Genomic DNA, 19,446 nt, shown 5'->3' with positions numbered 1-19,446 from the left:
AGACATTTATTTAAATGAAAATCTTCAAGATTATTACTTCAAGTTAAATTCTTTCGTCTGAACTAAATGATAAAACTTTACAAGATAATAATATATTGAAGCTTTTAACATGTGTGAGTGTAACAATGGAACAGAGTTTAAAGGGACAGTGTGTAGGATTTGGCTGCACTTAGTGGTGTGGTTGCAGATTGCAACCAACGGAATACCCCTCAAGCTCACTCCTCCCTTTACAAGACTGTGGTAACGCGAGCCGGCGAGTGCAAAATTGTGGTAACGCTGTTCGCCTCGCTCAGAGGCCATCCTTACCATAATAACACTACTTTAGGAGCAACGGATGTCAGGTGGCGTCTGGCGGTGCCACGGTTTTGCAGTCTGCGGCTCACGCTACCGCAGTTTCACAAGTGTGTCGGAGAACTACGGTGGCCTTCAGGTAACGTAGAAACACAAACGGCTCTCTAGAGCCAGTGTTTGGTTTGTCCGTTCTGGGCTACTGTAGTAACACGGCGGACTCTGTGAGGAAGACCCGCTCCCTTTGTAGGTATAAAGGGCTCATTCAAAGCTAACGAAAACACGTTTCTTAGTTTCAGGTGATTATACACTAATGAAAACATAGTTATGAATACTATATTCCATTTCTGCTAATAGATCCCCTGAAATGTTACACACTGGTCCTTTAAATGCATTGAACATTTGTTTGATAAAATGTCTTAATCATATCTGCCACACTGTCACAACTGTTTCCCTGCAAACGGCATAGTAGTGTTAGCAATAGTTTTTTTTTTTAAGCAGCACTATTTATATTTATTTGGCAGATATTTTGACTTTAACATGAAGCATTAAGACTCCTTGAACCAGTCAAGCACCAGATGTGGCAGCAGTGGCCAGAAGACAAACACAAAGTCAAAAGATTTCATCACTTGCCTATAAATGTTAAATAGGGGTGTTAAAGTAAGAAAACACTATATTAACATTTAATAAATGGATTATAACGCAATATAATGTAGTTGAAAGGATATAAGGACAAGTTTTTAAAAATGTTCTTTTCTCCTTACTACATATGTAATGTGCAGTATTCGTCAACAGTTATAACTTCTCCTATTTCATATTATTACAGGTGTGTTTGTACTACATTGTCATTCATTATCTGTTTATACAGCAGTATATGGGAGATATACGGTCATTGTTGACGAATACATTAATAAACACTTAAGACTAATAAGTGTTTACATACTGCTTATGAATGCTAAATAGGGAAGGTTAAAGTGATATCGTCACAGTACAAGTGTTACATAAGTGATTACTGGTAATGTGTCCGATGTGGGATCCACCCTTTAATTAACAATGTGAAACAATAAAAAAGAGGCAGACCAGACTTCCTTTCCATTGTGTTCCTTTATTACCATATTTGTGGAGATAACTTAATCAGGAAGCAAAAAATATACCAGACAATAAAGTACTAAAAATCTGAGATAGAAATAACCCCCCAACACAAACCACCCGGAGCCCCCCACCCCTCCTCGTCCTCCTCCTCCTCTTCCTCCCGCCACCGGCGTCCTCTGTGGGTTTATGTGGCGTATCGCTTCGTCCACTGTTTGGCTGTTCGGTCATGTTCCGCTCTGTTAGTCGTGTACTGGGTGGCGATGTTTCCCACCAGGGGGTCGGCTGAAACGGAAAAACAGGTGTCAAGTTAAGTTTGTCTGCGCACAGAAAAATAATAAAACACAGACAAAGAGAGGAAGAAGACACTAAAGGGAATATAGATATCTCAATGTGTCTCATAACGTTTACATTTTGTACATTTCTCTTTAATATAAACAAGAACATCTTTTAGGTGCATAGCAAAAACGAGTAATAGATTTCGTCCCATTAACCCCCTGAGTCCCGCCTGCGATCCCGACCGACTTCACTGTCTTTCAGAGGCTGTAGCAGGTTCAGTTTTAGAGCTAGAGCGAAGGTACAGGATATATGAAACTAGAAAATCTAAGGAATCCATTGGTAACAAGCTTGGTGACAGGGAGGTGAGGAGGCTAAATGACACTCCAAAGTTAGGCTACATTTTGGCAAGGAGAAACTGTGACAGTCATTTTCAAAGGGGTCCCTTGACCTCTGACCTCAAGATATGTGAATGAAAATGGGTTCTATGTGTACCCACGAGTCTCCTCTTTAGTGACATGCCCACTTTATGATAATCACATCACCTAGTGCATTCAGAGGATGGATGGCTTCCCTCGGTAGATTGACAATAAGGGGGTTTCTGAGCAGTTTCCAGAACAGAAGTGCTCGCCATCCAATCACCGAAAAAATGAAATTCTTGCAGAAATGTTTGATATCAAATCACAGCATGGCTTTTTCTATGTGTTCCTCAAGGTCTTGGTCACTAAATGTGGTATTTTGGAGGGATTATTATTGTTAAATTTAGCACCAAATCTGTGTAACAAGGGTATCAACCCAAAAATTGTTGCATCAATTTATGACACATAATAGAGCATGGGGATGACCATCATATATTTCCATCATCACGTCCTAAACCCTTATACACTTTTACAATTTATTTTAATGAATTAATCAATGTTTATTTCTGATTTATGACTGGAACAATTTGACACACAAGAGCTGAGCTGCATCTCAAATTAATCTTCAGGTTCCCAGCTTTCAGATGATGTACACCACTTCTATGTGACGTCTACTGTTGACCTGCTATTTCCCCCTAAAGACCCCCGTAGCCCCCTAAAAAAACGGGTCTATTGTGGGTCTCAGAGGGTTGCTGTCTTGACATTTTAGTACCGATTGCATTACCTCAACTTACCTGTTTCAAAATCTTTTTAAGAATGCCTTTTAGGGATTGGAAAGGTTGTTTTTTTTGCACATTATAGAGTAAAATCTTTTTGACAGGACTGTCTGTTTCTACTCATGTACAATCTTTTAATAAATCAGCACTCGGACGTCAGAATAAATTATGTCTTTTTTCCGCACCATATTAACTTTGGCCTCAAGTGGCGGGTACAATACAAAAAAAACTCCCTCTCTGCTTTCACTCTTACGAACAACACGAAAATAGAATAGGATGTCCAGATGACGCTGGGTTTCCTGTCAAGGTGGCAGCGCTGACAGAATTTACCAGCATTTTCACACACACACAACGTTTCAGATCCCTGTTGTTTTTTAAAACCATGGAGCTGAATCTGTTTAGGCAGCATTTAATGAGCCTGAAAAGTGATTGAAGTCACATTCTGAAAAGGGAACGCGTATCCACCTACGGATATTTATACTTGATGTGGCACACTGCGAGAAGTAGAGCGGAAATCAGCAAGATATGAAGAACGCCAACGAGATTAAAAAAAATTTAGAACATAACTGCCACTATGAAACTATAACCACCGTGTTAGCTGCTTTTTGCAGCATGCCGAACACACAAAATATAACTGTGAACTAGTCCACCTCAGACGCTTAACAACTCATCAGCCTGCTGTTTCAAAAGGGCTGAGGGAATTTCCCCTGCGATAATAATAATTGGCACAACAGCGCAATATACGGTATTATTGCCTTTTTTTTGGCGAATTACTTCACTTTTCCTGATTTTAGTGTTAAATAAATGAACTTTATTGTTAGGCTATTATTGTTTTTTAAATGACAAAGATGACAGTGTTTTAAAACTAATTAAATACTTGTATTATTAAATGCAGAACTCAGAAGGGCAATGAGGCGCAGCGTTTTTTTCAGCTGAGATGCTTTGGTTGCATCTGGTTGCTATGATACGGAATATCCGCAGAAGTAAAAAAAAATGTCGGCAGAAGTTAGAGTACTTGCTCTGGATGAAGGGAAGGCTGAAGCCCGTAGGGAGAGAGGACAATGTGTACTAATTTCTCCTCCGTTGTTGTTTTTGTTTAGCACCGTTAGCCTTCTCAATTGTGATTGGACGACTGGGTAAAAAAGTGACAGTGACGAGCGTGGCGTTATAACCAAAGCTGACTAGATGCTCAACATAATGTTAATATGCGGAGCGCCCATTGCAAAGAATTCAAAAAAGAAAAACGTGAACATCGCAGTTGTTTGCCATCCCCTGCGGTTGGCTTGTCAATAGTGCGGTATTGCAATATTGTGGTTATTGCGACAGCCCTACGTTTCAAAACGATTCGGCAGTTCGATCAGTGTGATGGTGCTCTGACTACCGAGCCGTCATTGAGTCTTACCTGGGTTACAGTCTGTGAGCAGGGAGCAGATGGACAGCAGCACCTTGGAGATGGTGAGCGCGGGGCTCCAGTTGTCCTTCAGGATGTCCAGACAGATCACCCCCTGACTGTTGATGTTGCAGTGATAGATCCTTGTACGAAAAGTTACCTGCAGACACACAAAGTGCCGTTCACAGTCAGGGTGCGAAAACATTCCCTACTTTTGTTTATCCACACAACAAATACTCTAAAAACAGCCAACGATCCCAAAACAAAAGTCTGATATGATGTGTAATGTTACATATTGATGCAGTATTACGTACTTGGCTGTCAAGTTTGTTTGCAAGCTTTACATATACATATTTCCTACTCTTATAGAAGAAATGATATGATTAAAGTAGTCAAATATACACACTAAAAAAAACTAGGGCTGGGCAAAATATTGATATATCAATATCGTGATATGAGACTTGTATTCGATTTTGGATATTGTAACATCGTAATATAGCATAACTATTGTCTTTTCCTTGTTTTCTGCATTATAGTTCGTTCCTGTTATAGCTCCAGTTATTATTAATTTTACCCACTTAGCCATTATATCCACATTACTGATGCTTATTTATCAAAAATCTCATTGTGGGAATATTTTGTAAAAGCACCAATAAACAACACTACAATATCGGTAGAGGTATTTTGTCGAATATTGTGATATTTAATTTTCTCCATATCGCCTAGCTCTACACACACAACTAAAAAAAGGTTTTAGAAAAAAAAATGTATACTATATCTACTATACTAAATTGTTATAGTATTGTTTCTAAAGATGACATAAAGACTTAACTGTAGTTGAATCATAAGGAGACACTAAACGTAGAAATGCTTAGTGGAGCAGTGACTGCAGGTTTGATGCTGAAGGTCCATCTTTTATCTGCAGGACATGAAAGCCCTCTGGTGGTTGAAAAGAGGTACTTCTACTGTATGAATGGATAGGAAACGCTGTCTGCCGTTACTTCTGCTTTCACAAAAATATTACTAAGAACTTCTCATTAAGGCAGCAGTGAAAGCATGTGGTTTTATTTACTGTAAATGTTCTGATGAAACACTGAAAACAACATTTCTTTGGAACACTGTGCTGAGCTGTGGGAAATCTCAGCTGGAGTTTTCTTTGTATTTTGTCCATCAGTGTAGATCTGCAGCACATGTAGCATCAAAAAGGTGCAGATTTATAAAGACGACTTTTCACACGCCGATTTGATTCTCAGATTAAAGATGCTCGTGTGGGTATTTTTAATCTTAGTTTCACGTTTGCCTTTCTATCTTCACAAGGCTATTTCCTGCTGGTGTTTACACAGTAAACCAAACTTTCCACTCACACACACACGCAAAGGACCAAATATGTATCATGTCACGATCATATAATGTTCCAGAGCTGAGAAAACATTAGCTCAAAACAAACAGCGTTAACAAATACCTGCTCCAAAACAGATTGTGGAATGGTTCATTGCTTCGTTTTTAATCTCTCCATAACAGGTTGTTTTCTCAACCTCCTGTTTATTATTGTTTTTTAGGCTTACATCACTTTTTTTTTAATGACAATTTGTTTTATCCCACTGGAAATGAGCCTTAGCAGAACAAACAAATCAGGATTGACATTTCTATTGTCATCATAATGACCGTATTTGTTACACAATGTAGCTTAATTGGTCCAAATAATCCTGTGGGGACAAACAAATGAACCACTATCCATCTGCTCGGTACACTGAATGTCAACAGTGGATCCTTAGTGTACAGACAGCAGCAATGAGATCATAAAAAAAGAAGAAAGCTCTTATTATAGAGGAGAAAATCACAGACATCAACTACTGATGTCTGATAAGTGACTTTATCTTCTACATGCCTGCGGTGGATACGACCGTTCAAAAGAGAGCAGAGACTTCGTCAGGACTTCAAACAGAACAGAAGTTTTTCCAAAAATCAGGACGGACAACATAGTTAGGATCCGACTCAAGAATGTAAATCTGTGTATAAAATGCAGAGAGCAGGCTTTCTAGAAAATCATGTTTTGTGCTGTTGTGTTGCTTCAGGAGAAGCTGTGTTTGTTTCTGCTCCAACACGTCAGACAAAAGCACAATCTATAGCCAATAGTTGAGTGTAAGTGATCTGACAGACGCTGTACTTCACTGTAAACAACTTTTTGTTTTTCAGCCTGGGGTTATTCTTTTATTTTTCCTGTTGTCAGCAAAACCCATTAAAAGACCAAAAACAACAACTAATTGTCTTCTGTGTCATAGAGCCCCATTGTTCTTCTGTCCTCGCTACATGTTAGCGTACAGTGCTGTAGAATGACGGTGGAGCCCATGGGACCTTATTTTGAAAACATTCTGTACGGTAGTAAACGGTGAGAGACAAATCATTTTTTGATCCCGTTTGAATTGTGGCATTAATTACCACATGATGTTTGCCAATTTAAAAGTTAATTTTGCAAGTCAAGAAAGTCGCAGTTTGTCGTAGTATCATTTAGTTTTGTGTGAAACCGCTCAGTGAACTACATCTCTCGTCTCGCGCAATTTATGTCACCGACGCTAAAAAGACCTCCTAATCTTTTTAAAATCAGCCGGGAAGCGAAAGAACGAGCAAAGACCAGTTGCTTGTGTGAGCACGAAACACACACGCATCGTAGCTTCAGCGAGAGAGGAAGTTTTAGGTGTGTAGTCTTTCTATGTCTTGTATTTCAACAGTTGTACGACAAACTGCAACTTTCTTGACTTGCAAAATGATCTTTTAAGTTGACAAACATCAGTCATATGTGTGGTTTATGGCGCGATTCATAAGGGATTAAAAAATGATTCGTCTCTCGTTAACTACCGTATATATTTTTGCTTCTCTATGCAGCGAGTTAAACACTTGTTTATCTTTTACGCCAAATCTGTGGCTTAATATAGTCACCAAAAATACACTGAATTCCTGTTTGAGTAACGGACACTAAAAACTACAGTGCCAAGCTGTTTAAGGAAATCTTAATTTTTAATGAAAGTATATATTAATTATTTCACTTTTTTAAAAACATTTTCATCTTCCTTTGGTACCAATGGGCTCAAGGTTGAGAGCCAAAGACAGAGTACAAAAGATAAAAAGTCTTAAGAATACACGGACATGTAGCACCGTTGGTTTTGGTCTTTCCATGGGATTTGACAAGAATATAGAAAAACACCAGACTTATCCTTCAAATAAAACTTTCAAAGCTTAACCTTTGGGCTAAATATCAAAAAAACATCGGTGACAGCAGCAGAAACTCCCCAATGTCAGATCTCAACTTTCATATAGAGTATAATGAGTCAGAATGTCAGCCAGCTTTGTGCAGTTTACTGATGTCAGGTCGAAGGATTTCTGTGTTATATAGTTACATTTCTCTTCTCAATATTAATCTCTGGGGTCAACATGTGAAATGCAGATGTAAAAAGTGTTCAGAAATGTATTAAAGTAATCAGATTATCTATCATTTTGTCTTGTTGTTGTTTGAGAACCAAGTCAGGATACTACAGGTAGTATCTATACACTACTTTAAGTTTCGATCAGTCTGCTTGAGTGCTACCAGACATGTACTAATCTCAGTACCTTGGGGGGTTTGAAGGGGTAGTCGGGTGTGAAGGCGATGTCCAGGAAGAAGACGCCTCCCTCGTACACGGAGCCCGGTGGTCCCAGGATGGTCGACCTCCACTCATAGATGTTGTCTCCTTTTGGGCCAGCACTGCCGGCACAAAACACAAGTCTCACTTACAGCTGCACAATCACTTGGAAAAGGTAATAACCGTTCGCATCATGTCAATTTCATGTTTTGTTTTGCAAACACATTATGGATTCATCTGCTACTGCACACCGTGATTCATATTTTAAAATGTAAAGAATCAATGTTTACTCTTATCTTTCTTGGTCATCAATATTTACATTCTACCTCACAGTCTCATCAGTAATGCAGAGGAAGAAAAACACTACCAGGGGAAAAACACACCCACACCATTCAAAGTAAATACAGCATAATAAATAAATTAAGTCAGAGGAAAAGACTTGAGAAAAAAAAAAGACACCCACACACTGAGGAAGCCTGTCAATACATCAATGTAGATTATATGCTTCAAGCAGATGCGACTGGATGTACATCAATGGAGTAATCAATGCAGTATGTACTACAGTATGAGAGTCATTCATGTACTGTGTGTGTAACCTGATGAATCACTGCACTAAAGCTTACTGGCAGCATTCTGGAGTATGTGGGCGTTGTATTTTTCATCATTAAGGAGATACTTGCTTAAGAGAAGTAAAACTGACTATAAATGCCACTTTCCATTCAAGATCTGCTCGACGTGTGGCATTAAACCAAATACTTTCTGCGGGACTAGATGCCGTATGAAACATTTCCATCATTTCTGGAGCTCAAAGGATCAAAGGGAAAAGTGTCTTTGGAAATCTCGTGCTTGCACCGCCTTTGATGGATGAAAGCAAATATAACATGTGCAAATGTGTTCCATTTCCTGTAACCTTAAGAGGAGAAGTAATAAGTATTACCATGCAACTTCTCCAGTTGATTATTACATTAAGGCAATTGAGGTTTTTTTGTATACAAGTTTTCTGAAATGTGATGTTTAAACATGCAAATGAGGCATTATTTATCTTATCAAAATATGTGCTTTCATTTCCAGAACAGAAATCTGAACATTGGATAAAGCCAGGTTCAAAATTCTTATTTCATTTTTTTTTTTTACATATTAGAGTCAAAGGTTTTTACAGAGGGAATTTTAGATATCTCTTTTTACCACTCCATAAATCAGAAAATACAGTCAACAGCCATAAAAAATATATATTTTCGCCAGGTTTTTCGGAATAAAATGTTCTATAAATCAGGCTATGAATGATTTATGTACAAACCCCTCTGTAGAAACCTTCAGAATATAGATAGAAATGAGATTAGAAAGTTTGGTGGATGTTAGCCCCTGAGGCAAATTTGTGATTTTGAGCTATACAAATAATAGAGAAAGTAGTAAAATAAACAAAGCAGGTAAAGCAAAGCACCTAAGCAAAATAGCAAACTGCACAGCAAAATGCACTAACACAAAACTATTTCTGCAAAGTTACTTTCACAGATTAACGGTCATAATAATGTAAGTTTTCCCCGTTAAATGTAGAGAGATGAAAGTTTAATTTCCCTCGTGCATCATTCAGAAGACAGTTCAAAGCAAATCCCCCGTGATGTGTCTGCGCGTCATGAGCTGTAATCTGTATTGATTTTCCCTCAAAGCAGCCCGGCTTTTATTCCCCTTACATGCAGAACATGTGGTCTTGAACCCCCTTGGGGTCATGAGTACAAGACATAATAGTATTGATCCAAAACTGTTGGGGAGTGCGAGGGGGGGCAGGTGTTGCGCTCCGCTGTGCTTTTTTTGATCAACGTTAACACGGATGTTTGGCAGAGTTTCAGTGCTACGACGGAGGAAAATCGATCCAGAGGGCACAGTTTGGACTAATTAACTGAGTGTTAAAAGATATAACGGGGAAATGTGACGAGTTGAAACTTCCACCACATGAAAGACTTCCAAGTAGTTGATTTTAATGATGTGAACACATTCCCTCCAACACACACACACACACACACACACACACACTCCCACTCAGCCTCAAAACACTCTTATCTGCATTCATGATAAGCCATCAAGGGATGCCAGAGTCTGATACGGGAGCAATTGATTTTGATATCATATAAGATATGTTGGTTCAGCTACAGTTATGAAAACTGTCGCAAAGAAGCCTTTTCCATCAATCAAAGCAGTGTGGTCGGTGCATAGTTTCATCACAGCTAGGCAGCAGTGATGAAATGTATTCAAGATGGAGACTTTAAACAGTCAAACAGGTTGAACTTAAACAGCTTTCCAGAGTCACAGCAGCAAAACTCATTACAATACAACTTCACATAAAAGCCTCCTCAAAGAGGTAGCAACTAAGAGGAAGTGTTTTTATTTAATGAGAACAAGAAATGTGAAGATGTCACTTATGGTTCTGGGACTTTTTATTATATATTTTTTTAGTATTATTATTTATATATTTTTTATTATTATTATTTATATATATTTTTATTTTTATTATTATTATTATTTATTCTTTTTATAAAATAATTGAGAAAATAATCTCAAGATGACTCGATATTGAAAATAATTGCAAGTTGCAGCCCTAATAAATGAAACAATAAATAATCTACATCATAAATATACTGCAACTGTTGATTTAAATATGTACAATAAACAAGTTAAAACTACGATACAAGCCAAAAAGAGATGGCTTCAGTTGTATTAATATCACTAAAATGCAGATGTGCTAAATTCCCCTTCAATAACAAGTTATGCTTGAGGGTATTTTCACATTCTGAAAGTTATTACAAAATACATTATCATATACAGTAATACGAGGTACTCAATTAACCGTGGCTTTTAATTCATCGTGTGCTCGTCAGGTTGTGTTTTAAGCTGTCACACTTCATTGTTGTAATTAGCGAGTCCATTATGAATTTGCCTAAATGGCAGAAACCAGAAACTGCTGTTGTCCTTCAGTGTCGGAACCTTCAGCTGCAGTCATCCGTCCTTAATCCAGAGTTTAAGCCGTTAGTTTAACCAGGAACATCATCACGCCGTAGTCATGATACAGTCAGAGACACAAATCACCTTCTGAATGTCACTCAAAGCTTCATTGAAAATATCTCAGGATTTAAGAAGGAAAGCTTTTAAGAGGGCTTAAGATGCAAGAACTGGACATCAATTTTGAGAGGCAAGATATAAATAAAGCTCGAAGCTATTTCAAAGTAATCAACATGTTGAATGAAAACATAAAAACATGATTTTAAGTTACTGCTGTATAATAAAAAAGAAAACTCTCTCAGATGGCTGCAATCTTCCAAACACATTTTTCAAAACGCTGGTGCTATGCGGTGAAGTTAAACATTTGCACATGCCATGTGCTTCCCTGCAGCAAACTAACAGCTTGATTTTATGAACAGACTTTCAGATGAAGCCTGGTTGCCTGTGAGGTGGCAGGTAGAGAGAATAGAAAAGCTATTTTTCCCACCGAGACTCCGCCTGAGAAGCTGTTGTTTTATACATGAGGAAACAGTGGCAGCAGTAACAACAAAAAAGACTTTTCTTTTTTTAAGACTGCGACTGTGAATACCTAACGCGACTGTTTTCTTCCAGTTAGCAGCAAATATCCAGACGGGTGTTCATTTTTGGGGATGGTCTGTGACCTGAGGTGGCTTGTTTGATCTACTGAGCCATGATGGGAGAGATTCCTCTGTTTTTCTTTTCTCCTTTCACAGGGAGGTCAGAGGTCAAGCTCTGCTGCAGAACAGCAGCCTGGAGCAGGGAGGGCGGGGCTTTGGTGATTCGCCTCGGGACAGGGAGGACGCCCGCTGCGATGGGAGCTCGGACCCAGACCATCTGGTTTTAAGGATAATCTTTCAAATCACAACACTAAAGTAAACCGAGCTGCAGAAGTGTCAGTCACACCCAAGTCCTCACGCTAAATACAATATCAGTTTAGGGCTGCAACTAGCGGGTATTTTCATTTTCAATTCATCTGTGAACTATTTTCCCGTTTGACCTATAAAATGTCAGATATATTAGTGACATATTCAGATTGCTTGTGTTGCCCAACGAACGGTCCAAAACCCAAAAATATTCAGTTTATTACCATGTGAAACAAAGAAAAGCAGCAAATTCTCTGATTTAAGGACCTAGAAACAGCAAATATTTATATTTTTGCTTTAAATATAACAACGACGATCTGATTCTCAAAATAGTTGCAGGTTAATTTTCTGTCAACTGATAACTAGATTAATCGTTTCGGCTCTAAATTAATGTTTCCTTTGAAATTTTTACTTTTAGTTGTATGAGTGGCATGCTTTCCTGAGTTTTATTTAGATTCTTCGACTGAAAAAAAATAAATTTTGTGCTTTAAAGGTTTTACTGTAATGGTGCACTTAATGGTGCATTATAATTCACCAGATCTGCATTTCGTTGTTCTTGTACTATGTGCAATGACAATAAAACTGAACATAATCTAATCTAATCTGAATGCACTAAAAATGAAATATTGCAGTTATATTAATACACCTGACAGTAAATTAGTAGTATTCATGAACACTGAGTTATGTAAAGAACTTATATATTTATTATGGTTTCTTAATGGCTGTCATTATATCTTTGAGGACAGCATAATTAAAAATTGCACAGGCCTAAAAAGAGATTTGGTATAAGAACATCCCAACTCATACTGGTTTGATTTTATGCAAACTGACATTTGTCATTATGACATTTTCTGGCAAATTAAAAAGTAGCCTACATCAGCAACCATCCAGCTTGTATTGCATTAGTAATAAGTAATATGACAATGTGATTAACATAATATATACTTTGCAAGGGCACCATCGCTGCATCCTGTGCTTAGCACTGCCCAAGACGACTGCGATTGGTTTGAAGAAATACAAACAAGCTTTTGTAAGCTTTATACTATCTGTACCAGAATGATAATGTGTGGAGCCAGACGTTTCTTTAGAGCTGACACAGCGCTGTGGAGATAGATCTGGCTATGCAAGACTACAACACTCTCATTCATGGGCTCTCTCATACCCCTTTCACACCGAGGACTCAACCAGGGTTGAATCAGGGTTGATTGTGTGTATTAAAGGGTTAACCCGCGTCCCTGACTGACTCGGCTTCGCAACCCAGGTCACCGTGGCTCATAAACAAACGGTGCCACGGCAGCAGGAATGTTTTCCGACACACCGGAGGTGAACGACGGAGGTGAACGACGGACGAGAACAACACGGATGTGTGGCGAGACATCGAGGTGCGGGAGCTCGTGGCCGTCCGCGGTGAAGAAGAAAATAAGTGGTAGATGACGGGATGGAGAGAGATAGATACTGTAAATCTGTACAGCATGTTGTCTGTATGTTTTTGCACACATTACAGCTCCATACATACAACATACGGTAGTTAAACTAAAAATGCTGTGCATGCATCATTCTGTGACATTTTTGCACACATTGATGATGCCACTATCTCCTCTCTCTATAATCCTCCACACCTGTAAACTCCCCCCCCCGGCTCATATCTAACACCTGAGCTAAGTGGTATGCATTGCTCCCGGGTGTGACCCAGATCGTATCTGATATCTGACCCGGGTTGACTGACTTGGTTTGAATTGACAACAGGAGGGTTGAATCAGGGTCAGACAGCTGCTGAGTGAAGTGCAACACCTAGTGGAAATATTCTGTATACAGGTCGGGTCCGATGTTTGGCTCACTTTAGAAAACGGTTTAAACATTTTTACACACGGCCCAACCCCACCAGTTAGATCAGCCTCTAACCTGTATCAGTTGGCCTCTACTGCCCATTTAGTTCTGAATGAATTAAAAAGAAATACTGCAGTTTGTATACACTTGCCAATATATGCGTAGCCTAATATAATGGCTCAGTATCCACCTTTATACTGACCTCACTAAACAGATCAGGTATCAGTGTTCGATCCACATTCACTGCTGTTTCAATATAAAACTGTAATAACAGGATTATATTAACTTTTGAATGACAACAGAGATTAGAATATGCACCAAAGGAATGATCCCACTCAGTAAGTCAAATAGCGGGATTCAGGTGAGTACTTTGTATCCGAGGTTTGGTTTTACTACAATAGGTATCAGGAGAGAAATAGTGGGATCAGTGTGTTCCTAATGAGTACGCCAACGGACAGACTTTAAAGCAAAGAATGAAACCCACCTGCAGTTTGGCGGAGGGTCCAGTGTAATATCAGCCAGCTCTTTCTGAATCCTGCACACAAAAGGAATTCACATTTAGTCACACTGGCAAAACATCATTCTTAAATATTAAATAATGAAACGCATCATTCATCTCTGTTCTTCAGAGCATTATTATGTGATTTACATTTTAGTTTCCTTACTCAAACCATATTGATCTAATCGGTTTGTGAGTAATGTAATCTCTGCTATTGGTTTCTTGTGTCAAAGGCAGAGCAACATTCATTGTGAAAGTAAGCCACTCATATTTATATCTTGTGACTGTGTACGTTATGGTCTGTTGAGAAATTAGTGTGTTCCTCTTCTATGAGGCAAGGTGGAAGTACTAGAAAACGCTGCTTGTTCTTCTGAAATTCACAGTTGCTTCTGCATTTTGTTTCCTGATATAAAACGTAATTGTAGCTGCACTGGAAGTATCTCAACGTGGTGTCAAATTTGCATAGTTTTGCAAGAAATCGTCTAAATGCAACCACAGCTGTTAGTATTATGATGATTAAAAGTGGACTTTTGTCATGTGCCTTTCTTCCCAAGAGAAATCCCAAATTACAACAAGCAAAGAACTCAGATTAAAGAGAAATATTAGAAGAAACAACTGACTGATTTTGAGATATATCCTGAGCTATGTCAGAATTAGGGCTGTGTATTGGCAAGAATATGTCAATACGATGCGTATCATGATACAGGGGTAACAATTCAATATGTTGTGATATACACTCACCGGCCACTTTATTAGGCACACCTGTTCAATTGCTTGTTAACACAAATAGCTAATCAGCCAATCACATGGCAGCAACTCAATGCATTACGTCATCTAGACGTGGTGAAGACGACTTGCTGAAGTTCAAACCGAGCATCAGAATGGGGAAGAAAGGGGATTTAAGTGACTTTGAACGTGGCATGGTTGTTGGTGCCAGATGGGCTGGTCTGAGGATTTAAAAAACTGCTAATCTACTGGGATTTTCACGCATAAACCATCTCTAGGGTTTACAGAGAATGGTCCCAACAAGAGAACATATCCAGTGAGCGGGGGTTGTGTGGACGAAAATGCCTTGTTGATGTCAGAGGTCAGAGGAGAATGGGCAGAGTGGTTCGAGATGATAGAAAGGCAACAGTAACTCAAATAACCACTCGTTACAACCAAGGTATGCAGAATACCATCTCTGAACGCACAACACGTCCAACCTTGAAGCAGATGGGCTACAGCAGCAGAAGACCACACAGTACTAGCAAGGTGTACCTAATAAAGTGGCCGGTGAGTGTATATATAAGCAAGCCGATAATTGAGATTTTTTTCAAATCTAATTTTAAGAAAACTGTCATGGTATAAAGACACACCAGATGTATAAAATAAGTAAAAGGAAAGTAAAAAAAAGTCACTGTGTGAGATGGCTACTAAACGGACTAACATCATCACACATGAATACAACTGAACTCATTAGATCCAAAAGAGTCTCAGCTTTCCAGTCGTACCCAATTTATGTACTTCTAAAACTGTTTAGGGACCCCAGTATGCAGAAATATTTAAAAACACAATTTTAGAATAGCTGAAATTAACACATTTGTACTGCATGCAGAAAACTGCATGTTTTTTTGCCCCAAACTGCATGTGATTATCATAAAGTGGGCGTGTCTGTAAAGGGGAGACTCGTGGGTACCCACAGAACCCATTTTCATTCACATATCTTGAGGTCAGAGGTCAAGGGACCCCTTTGAAATTGGCCATGCCAGTTTTTCCTCACCAAAATTTAGCCTAACTTTGGAGTGTTATTTAGCCTCCTTCATGACATCTAAGTATGAAGACAGAATCGCGGCCGGGTCATAAACATAATATTGCAATATTGATGTGTATCAATATTTTCTAACACCTCTAGTCATAACATAATAAGCGATTCATTAATATACAATCTGGGGTTTTATCGTTACCTTTTGGCGCTGGTGGAAAGCAGCTTGGAGGTCTTGCTCATGCTGGCTTTGCTCTCCCGTTTCTTTTTGCAAAGCGTGTCCCTCTGTCTGGTCTGGCTGGAGGAAGGCGGCGATGAAGAAGAGCTGGTGCTGGCACGGGAATCCTCATCCGACATACCGGTTTGGATTGGAGAAAAGCCGTAACCTGAGGGAGAGAAAAAAACACAAACAACGGAATAAGTTGACACCACAGCTGCAAGGAGGTGGAGCAGTTTCTGAATCATTTCTAACCAAAGCAGATGCTAATTCGTCCCGTGAGTCGCCACAATAGCTGATAAAGTTTCATAATACACACAAGCCACTTTCACTATTTATAAACTTTCATTTGCATGTTTTCATAAAGCAACTGCTGGTTTATCTGCCGCAGCAGCTGGCAGAGTAGAAATACTGACAAACGTCTCTGTACTCTGGTATTTAAACTATCCTAATATTATGATAACTGACTCAGATTTAAGTGTTTTGATGAAGATGATTATTAGAAACTAGAGGAAACATAGTGTCAACATTCAAATGTGTATTTAAAGCTGCTGTTTATACACATTAATATGCATGTTTTCATAAGGAACTACTCATTTATCTGCCACAGCAGCTGGTAGAGTAGAAATACTGACACCGTATTATTATGATAGCATTGTTTTATGGAAATGATTGAGGACCTTTAAGAGAAACTGTGTCAACATTAGATGTGTATTTAACTTAATTATTTATATATTAGCAGGTAAATTATACTCATGTCATGGTCATCTGTTCAACTGGTCGCTCCAGCAGAGTGTGTGTGTGTGTGTGTGTGTGTGTGAGTGAGAGTGTGTGTCTGTCAGTGTGTGTGTGTGTGTTTGAGTGTGTTTCTCTGTGTGGGTTTGAGTGTGTGTCTGCGTGTGTGTTATACTCATTATACTCATGTCATGGTCATCTGTTCAACTGGTCGCTCCAGCAGAGTGTGTGTGTGTGTGTGTGTGTGAGTGAGAGTGTGTGTCTGTGTCAGTGTGTGTTTGAGTGTGTGTCTGTGTGTGTGTGTGTGTGTATCTCTGCATGTGTTTGTGTGTGTCTGAGTGTGTGTCTGTCTCCGTGTGTGTCTGTGTGTGTGTGTATGTATGTATGTGTGTGTGTCTGAGTGTGTGTGTGTCTGTCTCAGTGCGTGTGTCTGTTTGTGTGTGTGTGTATCTGTGTGTGTGTGTGTGTGTGGCTGTGTGTGTGTATGTATGTGTGTGTCTGTCTCTCTGTGTGTGTGTGTGTGTGTGTTTGTGTGTGTGTGTCTGTCTCTGTGTGTGTCTCTGTGTGTCTGTCTCTGTGTGTGTATCTCTGTCTCTGTGTCTCTGTGTCTGTTTCTCTCTGTGTGTCTGTCTCTGTGTGTGTATCTCTGTGTCTGTGTGTGTCTATGTGTGTGCGTGTGTCTCTCTGTGTGTCTGTCTCTGTGTGTGTCTGTCTCTATGTGTGTCTCTGTGTGTGTGTCTGTCTCTGTGTGTGTTTGTGTCTGTGTGTCTGTCTCTGTGTGTCTCTCTGTCTGTGTGTTTGTGTGTGCGTGTGTCTGTATTTCTCTCTGTGTGTCTGTGTGTCTCTCTGTGTGTCTGTGTGTCTCTGTGTGTCTGTGTGTGTGTGTCTGTGTCTCTCTGTGTGTTTGTGTGTGTGTCTGTCTCTGTGTGTGTCTCTCTGTCTCTGTGTCTGTGTGTGTGTCTGTCTCTGTGTGTGTTTGTGTGTGTGTCTGTCTCTGTGTGTCTCTCTGTCTGTGTGTTTGTGTGTGCGTGTGTCTCTGTATTTCTCTGTGTGTCTGTGTGTCTCTCTGTGTGTCTGTGTGTGTGTGTCTGTGTCTCTCTGTGTGTTTGTGTGTGTGTCTGTCTCTGTGTGTGTCTCTCTGTCTCTGTGTCTGTGTGTGTGTCTGTCTCTGTGTGTGTTTGTGTGTGTGTCTGTCTCTGTGTGTCTCTCTGTCTGTGTGTTTGTGTGTGCGTGTGTCTCTGTATTTCTCTCTGTGTGTCTGTGTCTCTCTGTGTGTTTGTGTGTGTGTCTGTCTCTGTGTGTGTGTGTGTCTCTGTGTGTGTCTCTCTGTCTGTGTGTGTGTGTGTGTGTGTGTCTGTGTGTGTGTGTGTCTGTCTCTGTGTGTGTGTGTGTGTCTGTGTGTGTGTGTCTGTGTGTGTGTGTGTGTGTGTGTGTGTGTGTGTCTGTCTCTGTGTCTGTGTGTGTGTGTGTCTGTGTGTGTGTGTGTGTGTGTGTCTGTCTCTGTGTCTGTGTGTGTGTGTCTGTGATGAACTGCTGTTAACCAACAAGTTAGAGAAGTGAACACAAGTTAACCATTTCCCCCCGTAGACTCCACCCTGCTGACTGCTAGATATTAACAGATGATGATTAAACACTGATATAAAGTAGATGTTTCTCTGGTAACGACTCAGAGGCCCTGCGACGACTTCAGGGCTCAGACTACTTCCTGGAGCGGCGTGGTGTGTAAAGCTGCTTGCTAAGCATCCTTCTCTACAAGTGACCCAACAACCGTGATTAACTGTCATTATAAACATATACACGTTTATTGTCTTGAGCTATTAAATATAACGTCACGCATATTAAAACAAAAGCGTATAAATATGTATTTTCAAGGTCTAAATGTGAAACATTAAAACGCGTCAGACAGCAGGAACTGCTCCGTTCCAGCACGTAGCCGGCGCCCGTTTTCCGTAACTATAACTAAATGTTTCTTTCTTTCTCTATTGACTAAACTGAGTTAAGACTTCAGCTGGAGACGCATCCAGGCGAAGGACTGAGTCGTGTTCTCTGACCACACGGTGAGATATCGGTGTTAAATGATGTATTTGTGCTCGCTAATGAAACTTACCCCAGTCTCTATTGTGTCTGGTCCTCCTCCACTAGTCAGAGGCTGCTGCCTGTCGCCCTCTGCGGAGCGGAAGTAGCTGTGCCTCGGCTGCAGAGGGCTGCACGGACCCGGTCCTCCTCTGGAGACACCAGGACACAGCCTATATTATATATCAGGTTAATACACTTTAACTCACTATGTGCATTTAAGTTTATTGATCTAATGTTATCTTTAAAATCCCAACATCTTGCACGTGTTTTTGCAACATGAGGTCGAACTTGTGAACTTAAAGGTCCCATATTATAAATATTTATAAACTTTCATTTGCATGTTTTCATAAAGCAACTGCTGGTTTATCTGCCACAGCAGCTGGTAGAGTAGAAAAACTGACAAACTTCTCTGTACTCTGGTATTTAAACTACCGTATTGCTGTGATAACAGACACAGATTTAAAGGTCCCATATTATAAAAAAGTGAGATTTTCATGTTTTTTTTTATTACAGAGCAGGCTTAAATCCTATATGAATACTGTGAAAGTATCGAAACGCTCAATCCACAGGGAAATACACACAGCCCGTATTCAGAAATTGTGCGTTTGAAACAAGCCGTTAGGATTTCTGTCTATTTGTGATGTCACAAATATATGTGGGCAGTATACGTTTACA

At 39.6% G+C, this 19,446-nt stretch overlaps 1 protein-coding gene across 1 annotated transcript; it reads right to left on the bottom strand.

The window, feature by feature from the left end:
* Window positions 1–1,377: 1,377 nt before the first annotated feature.
* LOC141778549 (ubiquitin-conjugating enzyme E2 E1) lies at window positions 1,378–18,958 on the bottom strand. The gene is made up of 6 exons (XM_074652886.1): window positions 18,803–18,958; window positions 15,946–16,129; window positions 13,985–14,035; window positions 7,785–7,917; window positions 4,191–4,338; window positions 1,378–1,662 (listed from the first exon to the last, which is right to left on the bottom strand). The coding sequence occupies exons 2-6, from the start codon at window positions 16,098–16,100 to the stop codon at window positions 1,565–1,567; spliced, it is 585 nt and encodes a 194-aa protein (XP_074508987.1). The 5' UTR covers window positions 16,101–16,129; window positions 18,803–18,958; the 3' UTR covers window positions 1,378–1,564.
* Between the last annotated feature and the right edge of the window lie 488 nt (window positions 18,959–19,446).

Source organism: Sebastes fasciatus, chromosome 12 (genome assembly GCF_043250625.1).
Source record: "Sebastes fasciatus isolate fSebFas1 chromosome 12, fSebFas1.pri, whole genome shotgun sequence".
Taxonomy (NCBI): Eukaryota; Metazoa; Chordata; class Actinopteri; order Perciformes; family Sebastidae; genus Sebastes; species Sebastes fasciatus.
This window is presented reverse-complemented; position numbering and strand designations above follow the sequence as displayed.

Coding starts and splice junctions, on each gene's coding strand:
- LOC141778549 (XM_074652886.1), bottom strand. CDS start 16,100: ATGTCGGATGAGGATTCCCGTGCCAGCACCAGCTCTTCTTCATCGCCG. Junction 14,036..15,945: donor CTTTCCACCAGCGCCAAAAG/GTAACGATAAAA, acceptor TTTTGTGTGCAG/GATTCAGAAAGAGCTGGCTG. Junction 7,918..13,984: donor GACCCTCCGCCAAACTGCAG/GTGGGTTTCATT, acceptor TTGTGCCGGCAG/TGCTGGCCCAAAAGGAGACA.